At 40.7% G+C, this 23,307-nt stretch overlaps 1 protein-coding gene across 1 annotated transcript; it reads right to left on the bottom strand.

Moving 5' to 3' along the window:
* Positions 1 to 93: 93 nt before the first annotated feature.
* Positions 94 to 20,985, bottom strand: LOC130923105 (fibroblast growth factor 19-like). The gene is made up of 4 exons (XM_057848557.1): positions 20,942 to 20,985; positions 20,740 to 20,849; positions 20,549 to 20,652; positions 94 to 955 (listed from the first exon to the last, which is right to left on the bottom strand). Exons 3-4 carry the CDS (start codon positions 20,576 to 20,578, stop codon positions 635 to 637), a joined length of 351 nt encoding a protein of 116 aa, XP_057704540.1. The 5' UTR covers positions 20,579 to 20,652; positions 20,740 to 20,849; positions 20,942 to 20,985; the 3' UTR covers positions 94 to 634.
* Positions 20,986 to 23,307: the final 2,322 nt, after the last annotated feature.

The following is a 23,307-nucleotide window of genomic DNA, read 5'->3' as shown; positions in this document are numbered from 1 at the left end:
ACCCCTCTCAACACCTTTCAGTGTCACAAGAGGAACGAAACAAAGGCAACAAGAGGGTCATGATCTGACTCAGGATAATGCAATCAGACAAGAAATCCTTTTGAAAATGTTCTTCTATATGTAGCATATTGAAATGCACTCGATATGTTAGAAAACATTTGGAAGAGTAGCATGACTAATATTTACCCCAAAGCAATTTGGCGCCCCCTACCCTAGATGGCGGCCAAGGCACCGCTTAGCTCGCCTATGTTGCGGGCCGGTACTGCCAAGTAGCCACTGATTGTCTTGTAATGACTCATTAGGATTTTATATCCTTAAATTCCAGGGACAAACGCTGAGGCAAACACATTTTGTAGTTCATACTCAATCCATTTCTAGAATGTTGATCTTTTTCACAGAGAAGTGAGGTCCTATCCCAGTACAATTTGGGTCGCTCATTTTTAAGCGCATTTAGAGTTCAAGGACCTTTCCAGTGATACATTTGGTTTTTACAGATTATGAGAACCATATTCAAATCCCAAACTGTTCAAGTCAGTACGGTCAGATTGGACTTGACGGTTCTGACTGCCTCCCTGGGGACATCCCTGGGCATTGAGCAGTCGATTTTTATTCACCGTTGTCTCTCGCTGCTTTCTCATCGCTTATGGAAGCTGGGGCTATGAATGATCCGTGCGAGCACACCAAAAGACTCCACCGTGTCAAGTGATTGGACTGTTTGTGGCGTGTCCTGGGTCTGGTGAGAAAAGGACCGCGTCGCTGGAGTTGATGCCTGATCCACAGTGTTGATTCGAGGAAGGAACTGAGCCAATGCTGGGACACCGCTGTCTCTGCCTTGCAGCCGCTGCCGATGGTTTCCCAGACTAAGTAGTATTCCGTGTGTGACAGAGATGTAGACACTGTATCCATCTGGCAGGATTTGCTCCCTGAAGGTGCATTCATCTCTGCTATAGATGCGCTGAAATAGTAGAGTAGGCACATTCGTTATATTTTCGAAACAATATTAATTGATCAAGATTTCATTTGTATTTGAAAAATGTATTTACGATCTGTCCTCCGTCCCCAATTTTTGAGAGGTTTTACTTTTTTTCCGTCAGGGATTGCGTGCATTTTAGCAGAAATGACTGTTACTTTGTTTTTCTTAGTTATGCTGCATTCAGATAAGTCATTTTTTTTTCTCGTCACATGATGGGTTCCCATACAAAGTCAATGTACTCGTCAGGCGACGCGTATTTTGCATTGACCATTTTAGCCTATCAGTTAATTAGGTTCATATTCGTGAGAAATGTAGCCCTGACTCCCGTCTGTTTGGTCTTAGTAATGTCCAGTCCCCAGAATTGGGGAGAGTCGCCAAATATTTTACTCAAGTAAGAGTAGCGTTACTTCAAAATGTTACTCAAATGTAAGTAGCCATCCAAAATATATACTCAAGTACAGGTAAAAAGTATTTGGTGAAAAGAATCTCAAGTAATGAGTAACAATGTGAGTAACTGCTTAAGATGTTTGATTTATTTAAGTTATATGAACTGTTGTTATACTGCACTATAACATATTACATAACCAGATTAAGCCAAAGAAATACAAAAACAAACATTGAATTCCGGAGAGAGAGAAAAAAAATCGACAGAAATTCAGCATTATTCAACCAAAGAGCATGAGTGCCCTCTAGTGGAGAAACCATATTTCCTATTATGAAACTTAATGGATCATATCTCTGGTTTTCTGTGGTCTAACTGTGCCAAATAAATACTGTAGAGATTAAAATCTGCGCTTTCGAGTCACGTGGAACGGCGGCGCACTATGTCAAATGCTTAATTTTTTTACGGTGCTTTAAAAGCGCCACGTGATTGAGCAGGCTGGCGTGAGCGTAGAACGGCAACCTTGAGTCTGATTGGTATAATGGAGTCATGTGATTATTATTGTGACGTCTCATTGGTGAAACTGAGTGAGCAACTGCTAGTGTCTCTGGCAAAAAAAAAAAAAAAAAAAGTAAAATCTAATACAGTGGGGCAAATAAGTATTTAGTCAACCACTAATTGTGCAAGTTCTCCCACTTGAAAATATTAGAGAGGCCTGTAATTGTCAACATGGGTAAACCTCAACCATTAGAGACAGAATGTGTGTGTGTGTGGGACAGAAAATCACATTGTTTTATTTTTAAAGAATTTTCAAATCATGGTGGAAAATGAGTATTTGGTCAATACCAAAACTTCATCTCAATACTTTATTATGTACCCTTTGTTGGCAATGACGGAGGCCAAATGTTTTCTGTAACTCTTCACAAGCTTTTCACACACTGTTGCTGGTATTTTGGCCCAATCTGACATGCAGATCTCCTTTACAGCAGTGATGTATTGGGGCTGTCGCTGGGCAACACAGACTTTCAACTCCCTCCACACATTTTCTATGGGGTTGAGATCTGGAGACTGGCTAGGCCACTTCAGGACCTTGGCTGTGTGTTTGGGATCATTTTCATGCTGAAAGACCCAGCCACGTCTCATCTTCAATGCCCTTGCTGATGGAAGGAGATTTTCACTCAAAATCTCTCGATACACAGCCCCATTTATTCTTTCCTTTACACAGATCAGTCGTCCTGGTCCCTTTGCAGAAAAACAGCCCCAAAGCATGATGTTTCCACCCACATGCTTCACAGTGGGTATGATGTTCTTTGGACGAAAAAGAATACTGAATTGCATCCGAACACGCGAACCTGTGTTTCTACCAAAAAATTCTACTTTGGTTTCATCTGACCATAACACATTCTCCCAGTCCTCTTCTGAATCATCCAAATGCTCTCTAGAGAACCGCAGACGGGCCTGGACATGCACTGGCTTCAGCAGGGGGACACGTCTAGCCGTGCAGGATTTGAGTCGCTGGCGTGGCATTGTGTTACTGATAGTAGCCTTTGTTACTGTGGTCACAGCTCTCTGTAGGTCATTCACTAGGTCCCCCCGTGTGGTTCTGGGATTTTTGTTCACCGTTTTTGTTATCATTTTGACGTCACGGGGTGAGATCTTGCATGGATCGAGGGAGATTATCAGTGGTCTTGTATGTCTTCCATTTTCTAATAATTGCTCCCACAGCTGATTTCTTTACACCAAGCAAAGAGTGAAGAGTTACAGAAAACGTTTGGCCTCCGTTATTGCCAACAAAGGGGACATAACAAAGTATTGAGATAAACTTTTGGTTTTGGCCAAATACTCATTTTCCACCATGATTTGCAAATAAATTCTTTAAAAATCAAACAATGTGATTTTCAGTTTTTTTTTTCTCCACATTCTGTCTCTCATGGTTGAGGTTTACCCATGTTGACAATTACAAGCCTCTCTAATATTTTCAAGTGGGAGAACTTTCACAATTAGTGGTTGACTAAATACATATGTACCCCACTGTATACATACATACATACATATATGCTTTGCATATAATAATAAAAAAAAAATAGGGGAGGGCAATTTTATTTTTCAAATGACTTTTTTCTTTGACTGAAAATGTTTTTTGACTGAAGCTTTTTTATGGGATTAAATGATTTAGACACAAATGTCCTTACCATAAATTGGCACGAATGCAAAAAGGATTGCTTCAATTAAGACAACTTTTTCAATGAAAAATTAAGTGTTCAAACGCAAATTTTTCAATCTCAGAATATTTTTTTCACATTCAAAAACTTTTTTTTTTTCTTTTTAATTGAAGTGAAAAACTTTGAATTTTTTTTTTTTTAATTGAAATGATTTTTCTTTTTGAAAATATATATTTTTGAAGCAACTTATTTTTGGATTGACTAATAAAGACAAAAATGTCCTAGCCAAAATGTGGCCCAAACACAAATCTACATTCATTAAAAAAGTTGCCTCAATCAAAAAAAAAAAAAAAATCCAAAAAATGGCTTTCACATGCATTTTTTGAGTCTTTTGAGTTTTATATAATTTATTTTTACATTAAAAAACTTTCTTTTTTTTTTTTTTAAATTGAATTTTTTTGATTGAAGCGACTTTTTTGGGGGGTTGAAAATATATATTTTGGTTGAAGCAACTTTTTTTTTTTTTTGATTGAATAATAAAGACACAAATCTACCTCCATATGGCTCCACCCAGGGGATACAATTTTTGACTGGGGTAACTACATTGGCACGACACAGGCGGGCGTACCATATTCAATGGATGACGATCTTGGCGAAAAGTATTGCCTAAGCAGCCTGATTTAGAATTCCCCTCAAGAATGATTGGAAACAAAAAAAACACTCATTGTCAACTTATTATTATAAATATTCTATAAAGTTACATTTTATTCCTGACACTGCATTTCGGGGTCATCAACATGTTGTAACCCCGCTGCCCTAAAAGTCAAACTCCGCCTATGACTGGGCATTCGGCTAATTTTAAGCTGCACAGAGACCAAAGCTACTTCACGAGACAAACAGTTAAGCAACAGGGGTTTAGAAGGGCACACACATACACATTATTTGTTACCTATGCGTAGGGGCTGCAGGTGCGGATGAGGAGAGGGCATGGATGAAAGCTATTGTCCTGATCTGCGGCATGTTTCCACATTTGGAGGACAGAAGGCGCTGTCTATGTGTGCAATGGGTATATCCTAGATTGATATTCGTACTGGTAACGTAGCGGATCTATGGAACAATCAATCTGGCGTGACAGGTTAGCTCCTCAAGGCCTATACTGTAACTGTGTGCTAGCAAATGAGTTGAATGGCTGAATATAAGCATTAAACATTGCCTTGAAACAATTTTTTCCCCCACAAAATTAGCAAAATACAAATTTGACATTCTTTAACCAAGTAATGACCGTTTGAGTAAATAAATACAATGTTCTTTCAGTTCTTCGACATCTGTTTATCTTAGTTGCAGCTATTTACTCAGAGGCCAAGGTTATTTTTCCTGGCACTTTTCATTCATGTTTTTCCCTTTGTAAACATATTCTTTCCTTTAACACGCCGGACAAAGGTTGACGAACCAAATGCCCGTATGAATTGAGTGACTGCACAGCTGATGTTGTTTGAACGTTTAAGAATGGTAGAAATCACTCAGTCACAAGTACCACCATGTAAATTCTCTCCAATTTGGCAGAATCAGGACTTTAAGCTTCATAAAACTCCCATACATTTCACAACGCAGAACATCTATTGAAGAAACAATGCATTTATGTCATATGAAAACATTGGGAAATTTTCAAATAAGAGGTATCAATTTCCTTCCGTATAATAAAATGTGTGCAGTTATCAAAGGTAAATTCCCAACATTGGACAGATCCTGAGACCCACCACTTTTTGTGAACGAAATGCAACACCAAACATGCTCTCAAAAGTATCCAAGTTCATCTCATGTACTAACACCTTACCAATCCAAAAATGAAGAAACGCCTTTACATTACCGTCTGATAATAATCATTGGACACAAATTTGACAAAATACGTTCACAGTTACTATAAATAGTAACATAAACTGCTTCATAGATGATAGATCACTTAATCTAATATGCATAAAATAATTTCAAATTTCCCTCTTCCGTCATTATTATCCTCTTCAAAATATGAAAACCTATAAATGTTTGGTTTTTTTTTGTTAAAACAGACACTGTTTTATCATCTATGTGATTTTGACAAAGATCAGATCACATTCGATGGTAATTTTATGCAGAAATGTTACAAATTCCAAAAGGTTAAGATACTTTTTCATACCACTGTAAGTATGTTACGTTCAGTAAACTCTGGGAGCTGCGAGTACCACATTGCAAATTTATAATGTCTTAAACAGATTATTTTTCTTAAATTTAGTCAAATCCTTTTCTCCATCTTGATTTGAGTGTTACTTTTGTCCGGTGCTGTTCCAGTGAGATTTACAAAGATTACTGCCTGAAGAAAACGTCAAAATTCCCTCAGTCCTTGATGATATGGGGCTGCATGTCAGGCAAGGGCATTGGGGAGATGGCTGTGGTTAAATCTTTAATAAATGCATAAGTTTACATTGAACTTTTAGACAGCTCTCTTATCCCTTCAATTAAATATGTCATTTTCCAAGGTGACAATGCATCATGCCACAGATCTAAAACTGTTAAAGCATTTCTTGGAGAAAGACTCATCCAGTCAATGTCATGGCCTGCAAATAGCCCAGATCTCAACAATACTGAAAACCTGTGGTGTAAATTGAAAAAAAATATGTACTGTATATATGGTCAAGGGCGTAGGTTTGCATAGGGACATAACACTACCAACTTTTTAGGATGATCAAATTGTCTCCACCAACTTTTAGGCAAACTTATTTGCATTATATAATGACTTCAGTTATATAGGTCATTTAGATTGTCTTCCCATATGTCGTGAGGATAGAATTGACCCTACCATTATTAAGTGAATCATTTTCACTATGTTCAGACTTACATTTACCCCTTTTCACTTACTAAATATGCCAGTCCATTTTCCCCCTAAAACGCATGTTTGATTGGTTGATTACTTATACAACATGTTGACAACATGCTGCCTCCTCCGCCCCCTTCAAAGAGGGATATTAGAAGTTGTTTTTTTTTCAGCCAGCAGCACTAGCAGGCACTGTAAGTAATGTAAAAAGACGGCAATGTTGTGGAGGTGGGGAACACACCCCAAATTTTGCTACTGAAAATCCGACCTGCATCAGAGTTAGCTTAACATTAAATTGTGTGAATGTGCTAACCTGAAAAACTCGAGTAGGAAGCTAATTAGAGAGGCGTCTTCCTGTATGTGTTTTCTCCTTAAACTGTGAGAAATGTAGCGAACCGAGGTTTACTCACTTCTCCCCAATCGTCATTTTTGTTTTATTTATGTGGCCTGAAAGCAGCCCAAAGGAGCTTTCATTTTCTGTTGAGTTTGGCTGTGCTTGTAGAAAAAGGCAGTAGTGTTTTATCTGAAAGAAGGCTCCATATTTATTTATTTTCGTTATTCTCTGACAAGAAGTTTTTTCAGTTCTATTTCATTATTTATTCAGACAGACAATGTTGAGTGGTCGTAAGACAAATGTTTATTTTTTGGGATTCCAGGATGGTTAACAGATTTTTAACAATTTTGTATTTATTGTGTATGTTAATGTAATTTAGGTTCAAATGTTGCAATCTAAATTTGCCAATAAAATCCAGACATTTATGTTTTCAAAATGTTTCTTTAGTAGTTTTTAAAAACAAAGGTTTGAATCGAACGGTTTATCACCTGAACCTATACATATGAAAGTTAGCATAAGTCAATACAGACTTATTTTCAGGTCAGGGCATAGGGATATCCAGGTGGGTCCTTCGACAAGGCCCTTCATGCAAATGCCTGTACCCCATAATGAGCGGAATAATCAATGATAGAGTCATACCGGCTCGAACGTCGACCGGGTTAACACGGTTCTCGTCAGGTGTTGGAGGACCAGGACAACCTGATGTCAAGTGGGCTACTGGAACAAGACACAGATGGAGCAGGACGGAGAACAGGGTGTTAATGGAGTGCTACTACAGCAGCAACCCCTGCGAAAGGGGGTACATGCAGAGAATGTGGGAAGAATGGTTACTTCGAAATCCCACATCCACACTGACCAAGAAACAACTACTAGCTCAGTGTTCTAATCTCTGCAAGAAGAACTTGCTATCACAGTTAGAGATTGATGAGGCACAATGTGTCTCATCCAAGGTACAAAAATGCTATGGCAAGGGGGAGCCAGGACGCCAGGTCAAGTGGGGGGTTTCATCATCTCCCCCCAACATCGAGATTGGGTAACAAGAGCAGCGGAAGAGAATGAGAGCGCAGCGGACCAGAGAGAGAAGATCATGAAGTCCTGGGGGAACTCAACTACCTCCTGCCTGCCAAGGCTAACAAACAAAGTACCATCAGAATCTCTACTGGAGGATGTAAATACAGCACTGCTGAACATCACTGAGACCAATCAGCTGATATATGCAGCAGCATCAGTGATCCTAGAGTCACTTGGCTACAAGATAAACAGCGACAGTAGCCAGAAGGAACCTCCATGGAAACAAAGGCTAGAGGCAAAAATCATGGCAACACGGAAAGAAGTTAGCCTCCTAACAGAGCTGAGCAAAGGCGTGAAACCTAAGAAGGAACTGCCCAGGAAATATAGCAAGCTGTCCACAGCTGAGGCACTGGAGACTGCTAAGCAAAGGCTCACAGCCCTAGTGAGCCGTCGAAAGAGGTACACAGGAGAAGTAGAGGCCAGGAGAATAAACACTATGTTCTCCAATAATCCAGCTAAGGTCTACTCTCAGTGGCAGAGTAACAAGACCACAGCAGATCCACCCAGGGCTGAGACTGAACAATACTGGAAGAGTATCTGGGAAATAGTGGCGTCTCACAACACTAATGCCCAATGGCTGGCAGACCTGCAGTCAGAACATCGCAACATCCCAGAACAAGACCCAGTAGTCATCACAACAGCAGACATCCAGACAAGACTGTCCAAAATGAAGAACTGGACAGCTCCAAGGCCCGACAAGATTCATGCCTACTGGCTTAAGACGCTAACTACACTCCATGAACGCCTAGCAGGACAAATGAACCAGCTGCTGAGGTCGGGGACCCACCCAGAGTGGCTAAACCAAGGTCGGACAGTCCTCATCATCAAGAACCCCCAGAAGGGAACAGTACCATCCAACTACTGGCCTATCACCTGCCTTAGCACAACGTGTAAGCTCCTATCAGGCATCATAGTGGCTAAAATGAGCAGGCACATGGAGCAACACATGCACAGGGCACAGAAAGGGATTGGCAATAACACTAGGGGAGCCAAGCACCAACTACTAGTGGACAGGGCAGTCGCCAGAGACTGCAAGGCCAGGAGCACCAACCTGTGCACTGCCTGGATCGACTACAAGAAAGCCTATGACTCAATGCCACACACATGGATACTGAAATGCTTGAAACTGTATAACATCAACAGAACACTAAGGACCTTCCTCCAGAACTCAATGGGGCTGTGGAAGACAACTCTAGAAGCCAACTCAAAGTCAGTTGCACATGTGAGCATCAAATGCAGTATCTACCAAGGAGATGCTCTGTCACCCCTGCTGTTCTGCATAGGCCTAAGCCCCCTCAGCCAGATCATCACCAAGAGTGGTTTCGGGTACCGGTTCCAGAGTGGAACAACCAGTCACCTCCTCTACATGGATGATATCAAGCTGTATGCGAAGAATGAGCGTGACATCGACTCACTGATTCACCTCACAAGAATATACAGCAATGACATCGGGATGTCATTCGGACTAGATAAGTGTGGGCGAATGGTATCCAGAAGAGGGAAGGTGATCTACACTGAAAGGGCTGAACTACCTGAAGGCAACATAACGGATGTGCAGGACAGCTACAAAAACCTGGGGATCCCACACGCAAATGGGAACCATGAGGAAGCAACTGCCACAACCAAATACTTACAGAGGGTGAAGCAGGTCTTCAAGAGTCAGCTGAATGGCAAGAATAAGATCCAGGCCATTAACAGCTATGCCCTACCAGTAATCACATACCCTACTGGCATCGTATCCTGGCCGCTGGAAGAGATGCAGGCTACCGACATCAAAAAAAGGAAGCTCCTTACAATGCACGGAGGGTTTCACCCTAAGTCCAGCATCCTGAGGCTCTACACAAAGCAGAAAGAGGGAGGCCAAGGACTAGTGAGCATCAGAGCCACTATCCAGGAGGAAACTACATCCCTCCAAGAGTACATCATAAAGATGGCCCCCAGTGATGACCTGCTTGGTGAATGCCTCAGGCAACAGAAGCCCAGTAAGGAGGAGGACCCTGAGGAGATGTCATGGAAGCACAAGCCCCTGCATGTATGTACCACCGACAAATTGATGGGGTAGCTGACATGGGAAAAACATACCAGTTGCTGGAAAAGGCCGGACTGAAAGACAGCACGGAGGCACTGATCATGGCAGTACAAGAACAGGCCCTAAACACAAGATCAATGGATCAATCAATCTATTACACCAGACAGGACCCCAGGTGCAGGCTGTGCAAAGAGGCCCCTGAGACAGTCCAGCACATCACAGCAGCGTGTAAGATGCTGGTAGGCAAGGCATACATGGAACCACATGACCAGGTAGCAGGCATAGTGTACAGGAACATCTGTGCCAAGTACGGACTGGAGACCCCGGAGTCAAGGTGGGCGACACCTCCAAAGATGGTCGAGAACAACTGAGCCAAGATCCTGTGGGACTTCCAGATCCAGACAGACAAACTGTTGATGGCCAACCAGCCTGACATAGTGGTAGTGGTGGATAAACATCAGAAGACAGCAGTAGTGATAGATGTAGCAATCCCGAGCGATAGCAACATCAGGAAGAACACGAAAGGCTGGAGAAATATCAAGGGTTGAAAGAAGAGTTGGAGAAAATGTGGGGAGTGAAGGCAACAGTGGTAGACGACCTGAGCTTGAAAGCAGAGGCCATACAGCCCGGGTGGGCGAGACAGCAATTGTATATATGTATATATATATATATATATATATATATATATATATATATATATATATATATATATATATATATATATATATATATATATATATATATATATATATATATATATATATATATATATATATATATACACATATACATATATAATGTGTGTGTGTGTGTATTTATGGCAGAAAACACAGACAAGACTGAAAAAGCAGTTTCTGCCCTTGCACTCCTCTTTAAAAGAAACTGCTGTATTTTAAGCTAAAACAACTGTTGTGTTTGATAGAACAATATGTCTATATGCTGCCATAGCAGATTCAAGGCGCATTAAGTCCCCGAACTATTTTCAATTTGTCCGTTTTACCCTGAAAACCCCCGTTTACAGACGTCGCGCAACCGCTTTTGTTTCAACCCAGCCATAAAACGAAGGTAATTAATTATATTTATCATTCAAAATGTCTGTCGTTTTTAGCTTAGAACCATTAATTGATGTCTCATATTTTATTTTAAAAAATAAAAGACTTTTAAAAATTATTCACTCGCACATTTTAAACTTTTAAACAAATTATGTCACAATGAAAAAAATTGCGTCTGTAAAAAAGTCATTGGATATCTACCTCATAACTATCGCTTAATTGTATTTTTTTTTTTTTGTTACTGTCGCATTTTCTCCGATATGTTAGATGATAAATAATCGATCCAAACAAAAAAAGTTGGGAAAAAAAAAAAACGTTTAAAGAGGGAAATATATGAAAAAGAAAATCTGTGGCCATTCACAGCTGTTTCTTGACACTCAGTGATACATGCTACATGGAGTTTTTGGATCGAAACAAAGTTAGAACGCGATAATATCTCATTAAAGTCATGGCGTCTGTAATTCTGTTCTCACGTGCTCTCACCTCCAGATAGGGTTTTGCTGTTTAAAAAACTTTTTTTTTTAATGCCCTCCTGTTCAAAATTGTTCTTCCCCCCAAAAATTGAGATTTTAAGCTTTCCAATGATGTATCACACATGCATATCGGATAATTTTGAAAGTTGGCTAAATTGGGGCCAAAAAATGATATCGGTGAAACACTTGTTATTTCCTTACCATACCTATGCAAACCTATGCCCTTGATGTATACTTGCTCATTGCATACTTGTTCATTGCTGTTCTATTACTGTCTTTGAGCTTATGCAAAAAGCTGACTGCTCCTTTTTCTGTAAACATTTGATAAAATGACATAGAAATGCATTGTTTACACATTGCCTTGGTGAGTATTTTTCCACCGTGTACAAACGCATGGCTTGGCTGCGGCTGGGATGAACTTGCTCATTTGCAAAGGGAAAATATAAACTCTGACCCAGTCGTCGCGCAGGGCCATCCCCCACAGAAGAAGCCTTTTTTCTCAATTCCACCTCTAAAGTGGTCCGTGGCTGGTTTGCAATGGACTTTCAATAAGAATCTGTTATTTCTTATTCGACTGGAGATTTGCAAAGCAAAATCCATCTAATAAAATTCCTCGACTTTATTCTTATTGAATGTAGCTTTGCATGTAAAGCAAAAGTAACCATATTCGTATATTATACCTGTAAAAAAAATTTGGGGAGGAATGGTGTTCTTTCAGCGCGCCGAACAGCCCAAACAATTTGGCCCATTGACAACTTTTCAATACAGAAATGACCAAACTTCTCGTGCGGCGCAGGGAAACTTTCGAATGACCCCCCCAAAAAAATTGCAGTTCGCGCTAAAACACTGGTTGTTAAAAAAAAAAAAAAAAAAAAAAAGATCTTTTTTTTTTCCAAAATGTATCTTGTCCTACAATTGTTATCCAATTCGCATAAATCATACATCAACACTTTCAGGTAAGGGGCTTAAAAGTTGTACACAGAACTTGCCAAAAACTTTCCAATTAGTTTCTAATGGGATGCCATTGCCATGTATGTCGTTCCATTCATTTCTAATAGCCAAAATTTCCTCTTCATTGTCAATGGCAGAAAATCCTGTGTGGTTGTGATTTCTGACCAAAAACTTTACCATTACAGCCTGTTGACATTCAATTGGCACCCAAGTAAGTTGATGCCATTGACAACCATGTACGTCCATGCCAATGACGGCGTCAATTCTATTGATGCCAATGTACTTGGATTCCATTGATGCATGTGTGAGTTGCTGCAATTGACGGCCATGTACGCCAGGGGTCCTCAAATACAAATCTTGAAGGTCCACAATTATTTTTTTCATACAAGCATGGGTCCATTTATTAATGTCGGTCAGGTACAAGGCTGGTCGAAGGTGGTAAAGGTTGTTTTCTTTTGACCAAACAAAATTACAATGCACATTCTGATTAAATAAAAATCAATTAACAAAACGAGAGGGCAAAACATTTTCTTGACTTAAAATAAAAAATACATCAACAACAACAACAAAAACATGCAAGTACAATGTTTACACATGTACACTAAATAATTGAAGATCTGTCATTAAGGTGCAAACAATAACTTGACAAAAAAAGAAAATGTGCAAATAGCAGTGCAGTACATGTTTACATGAACAGAACATCAATGACAAGCTCTGTCCATTAAGGTGCAAACATAAAAATTATTGACAGTAACTTTAACTGTAAAACACTACTCAATGAGAGAAATGGCATTTGGGGGTCACAAAGCTTTTTACTCACATCATCAGCCAGTGCTTCAGTGTGTCTTGTGGTTGATGAATCTGAGAGTGAGATTTGATTTTTGTTGTCATTTCCTCCTTTTCTTTTCCTTCGAACATTGCTGCCATCACTTCAGTCATACACTGTTTTATCATTTCTCAATCAGAGAACGGCTTCTTATGTTTTGCCAACGACCACGACAATGAGTGAGCACTCCGTCGCAATTTGTTGTTGTGTCATAGATTTAAAAATAACCTTGCTTGAATCTTGTTATGGCTGCTTCAACCTGCTAATTTCTTGCCTCCTCAATTCTGATTTATGAGGAAACTTATCTTTAAAAGAACTGCGCTCTTTAACATAATGGCGTTTCACATTTTCACTTTTTATCAGGGCAACTGTCTTGAAGCATATCAAGCACATAGGTTTGCTACTTGCAGTTGGTAAAATGGACTCATATTTGTCAGTCCATTCCTCATTGAAACGGCAATTTTCATTGTCCACTTTTCTTCTCTTGGTCAACTTTGAGCATGCCATTTTGTAAGTTTTTGCAAAGTGCCGGGTGCGGCTCGTCTTTCACACTGCTTCGGTCTGTCCACTCTAGCTAGTAGAATGCAGGCTCTCTCAGCCAATCAGCGCATCCGTGCATGATCTCTCAGCCAATCAGCGCAGCCATGCACGCTCTCTCAGCCAATCAGCACATCGTTGTCATAGAGATAACAACAGAAGTGGGAACATGGAAGATATTTGACAAAAAATGAAAGAGAATTCAGCGATAGAATTGCAGCGCTTTTTTTTTTCTTGAAAAGTGCCATTTGCTCTGGGTCCGCAGAGAGGTGTGCCGCGGTCCGGTCGTGGACCGCGATCCGCTAATTGAGGAAACTGGATGTACGCCAAAATAGCAACAGGAAGTGACCTTGAAATGCTCCAAAATTAACTGGGCACATCTCAGACCTGTATTTAGCACAGCAAATATCACATTGCAATTTCTCCAGAAATTGCAGAATCTAGTTGGTTACTTTATTCCATGTTATACTGTATTTATTATTCATATTATCGTTTGTTGTGTTTTTGCCGTATTACCTTGTTTCACATCATGCACTTTCCTCTGTCCTGTAGAACAGTGGTCGCCAACCAACGGTCCGCGGATCAGTGCTGGTCACTCACTGTGCATTGTTCTTCAAAGAACGCGGCGTACTGTGAGTACAATCTTTTTTTCTTTTTGTAGCGGCGCTTGGTGTGCAATAAACAATGCCATTGGCTCTCAGGAGCCAACAGCAAAGTGTGTGGATGGCGCAACACCAGTGTTCCCTTGTGTGCACCAGGCACAAAGGCTGAGTGATAGCAGTACGTAGCTGGCAGCACGGAAACCCATTCATTTTGTATGTCGGTACTTTGTAGAGGTTTCCCGAGCATTAGGACCCTTGAAAGGTGGCTCAACCACGTTCTCGCCGAAACTTGTATATTTCACCTTCTTCCTTGAAATAATAAAAGTCGTGGCTTCGTGCTTGTGTTTCGTTTGCCGTCTTTCTTGTGCAACAATGAAAAATAAATGCATTGGTGCTTGGGATTTGGGCAAGGTCTCTCTCTTTCGCCCCCTGTTTTTTACCATTGTGTGTCCAATGGGAGTCGCCAGACACATTTCACTGGGGCTCATACCCCAGTATAAATTTCATACATGGCGGAAAACACAGACAAGACTGAAAAAGCAGTTTCTGCTCTTGCACTCCTATTTAAAAGAAACTGCTGTATGTCAAGCCGAAACAACTGTTGTGTTTGATAGAACAATATGTCTATATGCTGTCATACCAGATTCATAGCGCATTAAGCCCCCGAACTATTCTTAATTTGTCCGCGTGGCGCAACCGCTTTTGTTTCAACCAAGCCATAAAACGAAGGTAATTAATTATATTTATTATTCAAAATATGTCATTTTTAGCTTAGAATCATTAATCAATGTCTAATATTTCATTTAAAAAAAAAAAAAAAACTTTAAAAAAATTTTCACTCGCATATTTTAAACTTTTAAACAAATTACGTCACAATGAAAAAAATGGTTTCTATAAAAAAAAAGTCACAGATATCTACCTCATAACTACCGCTTAATTGTATTTTTTTTGTTACTTTCGCATTTTCCCCGATATGTTAGACAATAAATAATCGATCCAAATAAAGAAAAATTGGCGAGAAAAAAAATTAAAAGGGTAAATATATGAAAAAGAATTTCTTGACCACTCCTTGATGTCTGCGATTTCTGCATCACGACCCTTGTTATATTACCATGTTTCACCCATAAAATCCCCCCCAAAATCTGGCTGTGGCCATTCACAGCTGTGTCTTGACACTCGGTGATACAGTGGGGAGAACAAGTATTTGATACAATCCCAATGGGTTTTCCCATTGGCATTGTATCAAATACTTGTTCTCCCCACTGTACATGCTACATGGAGTTTTTGGATCAAAACAATGTTATACCCCTTTCCCACTGGCCCAAAAACCCGTGTCAACCCACTAGCAATCGGCTTTTGGTGGCAGTGGGAAAGGTGCAGCGACCCGCCTCGACCCGTGTCAATCAACCCGCCAAGCGACCCGCGTTAAAATCACCTCGGCTCTGATCGTCATGCAGTGTGAAAGCAAAACCCTGGGTCAACAGTCAACACCCTAATCTACGTGGTGACATAGGCTCTTACGTGATGCGTCATAACAACATGCCAGTCGCCTCCCATTTAACACGCCCCACAACCGTAGTTACGTCGATGCTAACACCAAAGCTAGTAGAAGAAGAAGAATTCACGTCGCCTATGTTGCCTCAGCACAAGCAGAGTGTTGATCCTTTGCCGCATTTCAACCATTTTGAGGGCAGTAAAAAGCATGAAAACAGAGAACACAAACGGAAAGGAGGCTTCCATAAAGCTCTGCATTGTTTACTTCCTTGACCTGAATGAATTTGGTCGCACTTGATCTTAGCGTGGTGCCGTCACATAACCTTACGCACGGCTGAGGAGGGGTTGGGGGTTAGACGGGTGGAAAAAAAAAAAAGACACGGCTTTTTTTTGCCAATTGGAAAGGTGCCAAATGCCAATTGCTTGTGGGTTGCATCGGCTTGGAAAAAGCACGCGTTTGACCCACTAGTTTCAGTGGGAAAGGGGCAATAGAATGCGATAATATCTCGTTAAAGTCATGGCATCTGTAATTCTGCTCTCGCATGCTCTCACCTCCAGATAGGGTTTTGCTGTTTAAAAAACTTTTTTTTTTTTTTTAAATGCCGTCCTGTTCAAAATGTTTCTCCCCCCCAGAAAATTGAGATTTTAAGCTTTCCGATGATGTATCACACATGCATATCGGACAATTTTGAAAGTTGGCAAAAATTGGGGCTCTCAAGTCACCTGAGTGTTTTCTGCCACATACATTCATTTTACGAGCTACTTATCCTCATGAGGGTGACGGGGGAGCTGGAGCCAATCCCAGCTAACTATGGGCAGTAGGCCAGCAAATTGCAGGGCAAAACAAGATGAACGACCATGCGCACACACACTCATATCTACAGACAATTTAGAAAATTCAATCAGCCTACCATGCATGTTTTTGGGATCTGGGGGGTAAACCTGAGGAGCATATCCCATTTAACTAAAGGCAGTAGACAGAGTACAGCCTGAATCAGTTGGCAGCCAATCGTTGGGCAAGGGAGACGAACAACCATCACGCACTCAAATCTAGGGACGATTTGGAGTGATCATTCAGCCTACCGTGGATGTTATGGGAATATGGGAGGACACCGAGATACCTAGAGAAAACCCACACAGGCGTGGCGAAAACATGCAAACTCCACACAGGAATTTTTAAGGGCAACAAAGCAACAAAATAATCAAGATGTACACAGATATTGTCAAAAGAAACCAAAGAAATTTGTATTCTGTACTGCGAAACAGCTGAAAACTGCAGAAAGAAGTAAACACTGCTGGTAGGATAAAGTTATGCAAGCATTCATGGGAAGCTAACAGTATGATCATAGTGTATACAATATGAAAATGTTTTTCATAATTTTTTTTTTTCCCCTCCCAAATGAATTTCTTAGGTATCGAATCGGTACTCAGTATTGGCAGATCCTCAAAATCAGGTGGTTTGGACTCAAACTAATTTTGGGGAAGTGGGAGGAGACTGGTAAACCAACACAGGCACAGGGAGAACATGCGAATTCCACACAGGGAGGCCAGAGCCCACCATGAGTTGATTCCTTGATCTCAGAACCATGAGGCAGACCCGCTAACCCAGCCATGGGTGCCCAAGTCTGGCCCTCGAGAGCTCCAATCCAGCTTGTTTTTCATGTCTCCCTCCTCCAACACACCTGAATCAAGTAAAATGGATCATTATCAGGCTCCTGCTGATGAGCTGATCATTTGATTCAGGTATGGTAAAGTTAAGGTAGGCGGAGGCTCAGTGAAGCAGCGCTGCTTCTGCCGCGGTGACGTGCGTCGACTTGCACAGAGTGTTCACCCCAAACCCTCTCTATTGAAGGGAAGAAAAAAGGCTTTTTGGGGGAGTCTCGATTAAAATTTCAGGGCTGTGTGTACTCATCAGGTAGACCATGCATAGAAAGATGAAGTATTTTAGAATCACATCAAAAATGTTGCATAGTACCTTAAGAACAGTAAATTCTGAGCACTGTTGTCACAGATTATTTGAAAAATTGAATTACTGATTACGCCTCAAAAAAGTAATCCAGTTACTTTACTGATAACTTTTTAATCAAAGTCACAAAGTTACTTTAAAAGTTATTAATCGATTACTTTTTACCTATTTTTCTCCCTTTGCTGCCTCACATGTAAATGACTTTCCGATAATTTAATTTAACAGGGATGATTTCACATTAGGTTTAATCTTCGAAAATATGACTAATAAGTATTTTCATCCAAAAGAATAAAAGTAAGACGAAAATTAAAATGGCTGCCAAAAACAACACAGTTTCTGACTATTCAGGGTAAGATATAGTGGGCAAACCTTTACTATTGTATGCATAAAGATTTATCGAAACCTTCTTTAATGAACTCCCAGATTTGTCTTGATAACATCATTGGAAAAAAAGTGGATTATGTTTTAACATTAAAAAAAAATTTAATTCTGTTTGGAACTTTGAGATGAAATATGTCAAGTTATTTTGGTGTTTCTTAATTTAAAAGGGGGAATTAAAACGTGTCAGAAGTGTTCTTAATTTAGCAGCGTTTAGTTCGTGTAACACGTTGCCCACCTCTGTATAACAGTGACCATGGTCCTCCTTTCATGAGAACCTGTCTTAACATTTAGTTTAAGAATATGTGTTAATGTTGTCCTGAATGCAAATTATCTGTTCAAGGAGGCAAAAAGATCTGTGTATTGTTTTTGAAGGGATCCTTGATCTTAAAAACATGTAGGCTCTAATAAACCACAATTGTTCTCTTGTACTAAAATATGTTGCTAGAAACACATAAAATGTTGACTCAATGCAATATTTCATAATATTTAGTACATATTATGACCAATAGTTGGTGGCATGTTTTGCGCGCTCAGAGTGATGACGTAATTGGGACGTTTCCAATTGTGTACAACAATTGTGTATTGCTGCCTAAACTCACTAAGTAAAATGCCACAATTTGCTGTTTTTGGATGCACTTTCCAGTCAAATGGAAACAAGGGGAGTGATGTGAGTCTCCACAGATTTCCTATTGACAACAAGAGGAGAAAGGTTTGGGAAAATGCCTGTAGACTGACAAAACTTCTCAAAGACCCAAGGATTTGTTCTCGCCATTTTTCGAGTCTTCTAGTCGACGACAACTTATGAACGAGCTCACCGGAGTGGCTGGATATAAGTGGAGACTAAAATCAAATGCTGTTCCAGGTATTTTCCCTCACAAGAAGCCTCAACGCGCTCGGACAGCGAGTGAAATGCGCGCAATAAAGCGCCAAAGACAGGAAACTGCTGGCCGCTCTCTTGAGCAGGCAAGCCGCTCCTGTCGCTGCAGCGGTAGGCGAACCTCAGGCAGTAAGTGTGTCTGTTCAATATTCACCTAATATGAGTGATGCTGCCACTGAAACGGATCCAGACACATCCGATGCAGCGATACAGTGGCCAGCTAATGCTGAGCACTTAATATGGATCTCCCTTACGTAGCTAAACGTGAGTTGGATGTACAAGACATGGAGGACACTCGAGCCAGATGACGAATTTAATGAGGACAGTCAGCCACGACACGACTCCGATCCTGACTACCACACGTGTGCATTCATAGTCTTATTACCTTCAGTGAGTTTATAATGTCATGAAAATAAAAATGCACAAATGACAAGCTGTGTTCAAACTTTTGGCCTGTACTGTATGCAGGGCCGGCCCAGGCCATTTGGAGGCCCTAAGCAAAATAATGCAAAGGGGCCCATATTTTTGGTCCACCATTTCGTCACAGTGTACTGTGAAACCCATACATGCAATCCAACCCATACATTCATATTTTGTATATTAATCAGATTTTGTTGCACTGCATACTTCAAACTTCTCACCCCAAATGATTGTCATTACTTACAATAAATAGCGCCAAACCTTTTTCTAAGGAGGAAAGAAAGAAGTTAAGGGAAGAACTTTTATTTTTTTAAGCTTGTAATCAAGTATCAAAACTCACAAAAGTCAAATAAAGCAAACTGTAGTAAACAAAATAGAATATAAATTAAACAATTGCCAGATTGGGGGCCCCCTAGTGGTCAGGGGTCCTAAGCAGCCGCATAGTCTGCGTATAGGCTGGGCCGGCCCTGACTGTATGTAAAGCACACGGCAGCTCTGGTTGCTAACAATCTACATAATTATATTGGAATAAGTTTGATCATGCAATAATTCACCTAGAAGATCTGCAAACAAAAACCAGAATTCTCAACAGCATACGCTTTCCCGCTCCGTTGTCATCGAGACGCACTTGCCGCAAATACATCACCAGTTTTGCCCAACTCTTGTCTTATCAGGTATTTCCTGCTCTGCATTTTGCCTTTGCTGCTCGTCTTGTGAACGACCAACAGTGCTGTCCTGCTCTTCACTTTTCCGCTCTGGTTCAAATTGGAAGGGCAGAACCGACGACATGTTGGGGTAGCTAACGAGTGACATGCTGGACGTTCGGCAGCAGGCCCGGTGACGTCACCGCACTGCGACGTCAATAAGAATGACGACCTATCACTTAAAATAATTTTACAAATTTTATTAAAACGAAAACATTAAGAGGGGTTTTAATATCAAATTAATATAAATCATACTAATGTTTATCTTAAAGGGATCCTTGATCTTAAAGACAAGGATCCCTTTAAGGTGAATTTAATACAAACAATACCCACAACAAAAAGATGAATATCATCCAGGTAAAGCAGTTTTCTGTTTGAGACATAGACTACCAACACAAATTCAAACGATATACTTTGGGAAGTTTTTTTTTTTTTTTTTTTTTGGGGGGGGGGCATAATTACTTACTGATGAGTAGAGCCTTCCATCAAAATCCATGCAAAGAAACTGTGCTGTTTCAAAGCCTCTAATGACAATACATCCTGGAGCCACTGAGCGGATTTCCAGCAAGCCTGTTGTCATCAGAAATAATATTGGCAAACAATGCAAATTCAAAATTCAGACAAGAATTTAAAGTACAGTAGATGTACAGTACTTACTGTACAGAGTTTGGTCCGCAGAGCCGAGAATCTGTCCATCTCCATGAATAAGAAGATGTACTCCTGCCCTGGCGGCATACAGGTGCCTTAAGCGAACCGTCTCGCTCCAGCTGTTGTGTAAGGATTCCAGGTTTGAAACCGGTACATAAATAAATCCTACCACAACAAATAAATTAACAACTGAAACAATGATCTGTCGTACCAGAAGCATGACTCTTCAAGTCCCCTGTTCCTATCAGGCTTTTGTTCTTGTTCAATCGTGAAATAAGTACTCTATTTTCTAACTAGCCTTTTAAATGTAGTCCTTATCAGCTGCTGATAACCTTCTACCCCAAATACAGTTCCAAGAACATACCAACACACCCCTTCACATCATCCAACTAAATTGTTCTCATTGGCCTCGAAGAAGCCTTAGTGGTAAAATACTGTAATTACACAAAGCTTAAACACAAGACTAGGAGAATCACAACACAGAGAATAACGGGTGTCGTTTGCGTAAAGAGGATGCGGATGATGGGTCCCTGCAATTTTACAATAGACACTTTTGCTCCACTGCAGTTTAATCATTCAAAAACAATCTGCTATGATAATAAAAGATGAGGCGACAAGCATTTGGACCATGCACCGCCAATTGCATGAATGGCACTTCACTTTCCCAATCACTTAGAAGTTGGGTTACATACGAATTTCACTGTTGTCTTAAGCCTGAGTTATGCTGTTGCGTTGCGGTGAATGGCGAAGTGACTACGGCGTCAATGAGCATTCAATAGTTCTGCGGTGAGGGAACGCACTGCTCTGCAATTCACCACCAAACCACTAGAGGGGTGTGGCGTTATGTTGGTATGGTTTTGGGCCATGCTTGTTGACTAACTTTAACGGAGACAAAAAAATTAATAATGCAAGATGGAACTCTTGAATGTGGATCTTCAGCTTATCAACAGACAATGAATGTTGATCATAGAAATGTTAAGGCGCAGGCGATGCAGAAGACGGTTTCAAGGCGGTCTGTCCGACTTTTGATGCTACACAGAGAGTTCTAGCCTCGGGTGGAAACCAGCAAGCTGTGGCGGCTATCTTCAAACTGGCGTCGAGCACTGCGTCCAGTGTTTTGTCCGAGGTCTGCAAAGCCCTCCGGCCCGATTTGTTTGCCGTGTCCTACAACCAGCCAGTGGGAAGCCATAGCAGATTTCTGGCAGCTATGGAACTTCCGAAACTGCATTGGAAGCCTTGATGTTAACGTTATCATAAAAGCACCAAGCACTCTCAATCAGTGATTATGTATCATGTGTGAACTGTCTGTTGTTGAAAATTAAACATCAAAACAACTCTTTTGACACCAAACCTGTGCTTTATTCTTCATATACTTGAAGTGTGACACGTAAATAAGTCACAGACTCACAGCAAACATATGTACACAATAAATGATGAAGTGCAGCAACCAAAATTACGACAAAGTGATAAAAAGCTGGCAGTTTTTGGCCGACTGGGTCACCGCTTCGTGTGGCCATGAGATTCCGAACTTACACAAACTTGTCTCGGTGGTTCTTTCATTTTTTTTTATTCAATCGCTGGCTGACCGCCAGCCCCATACTTTCAGCAATCTCCTCCCATGAATTGCTTGCCACTTGGCAATCTTCATATTGTCTTGACGAGACGTTGTAGAAGTTGTCCAGGGTACCCGCGGGTTATTAAAAGTATTAAAAAAGCATTGAATTTAGTCTTTGATTACTGTTACGTGCCAAAGATGGCTCGCGAAAGGCGTAACATAAAACAATCCACACAAATGTACAAGTGGACACAAATTTATTTACACAATAATCAAACTCGCAATGAATATGTACAAAATGCCGAGGAAGCGTGACTTCAGGGTAAGCCCAGGCCAAAACAACAAACAAAAGGAATTACACTCAAACCCCACCCGCTAACTAAGCCCTGATCATGTAAAAGGAACAAAGAAAACACAGCTTCTAACCTAACTTCCTACTCTACACAAAACAGGAGAAAACGGGTTGAACAGAAATGGCGACTTACCCTTATTTGCTTCAGTGCTCTTATTTACAGTGGTGAACAAGTACGATCCAATAATGAATAAACACAAAAGACCTCACCGAAAAAGCGGGAGTGTATCAAAGTAGCGATCAAATGCAAACGAGCGTGAATGGCGAGCAAACAGCTAGCGAGGAGGAACGCGACAGAATGCTGCCAAATTGCGACCTCCCAGAACGTTGACAGCGGCAGGTTTAAGAAGCTTGGCGCCTTTTTCCGTGGCCAATCAGCGGCGGTGACGTCGTCGGTCCGTCCTGCGTCGATCAGCTGTCATCACAGTGGGAGGGGAAACAGCCAGCTGGTGGAGGCGACGATCAGCTGACTGGAAGAACCTCAGAAAATTAACTATTAAACGGCCAGGGGCCGTCACAATTACTAAAGGTATTAAAAGTATTAAATTAGCTGTTGTAAGTCTGGCTTTTTTCCCCGTGGTCTTAATTTTCAAGAACATCTCAGTGCAACCTAAATTATATCCGTGACGAAGTTTTTTTTTTTTTTTAAATCCATAACAAAGATGACACA

This window comes from Corythoichthys intestinalis, chromosome 1 (genome assembly GCF_030265065.1).
Source record: "Corythoichthys intestinalis isolate RoL2023-P3 chromosome 1, ASM3026506v1, whole genome shotgun sequence".
Taxonomy (NCBI): domain Eukaryota; kingdom Metazoa; phylum Chordata; class Actinopteri; order Syngnathiformes; family Syngnathidae; genus Corythoichthys; species Corythoichthys intestinalis.
Note: the sequence above shows the minus strand (reverse complement) of the source record. Positions and strands in the feature narration are given on the sequence as shown.

Coding starts and splice junctions, on each gene's coding strand:
- LOC130923105 (XM_057848557.1), bottom strand. CDS start 20,578: ATGGATTTTGATGGAAGGCTCTACTCATCA. Junction 956..20,548: donor ATGGAAGGCTCTACTCATCA/GTAAGTAATTAT, acceptor CTACTATTTCAG/CGCATCTATAGCAGAGATGA.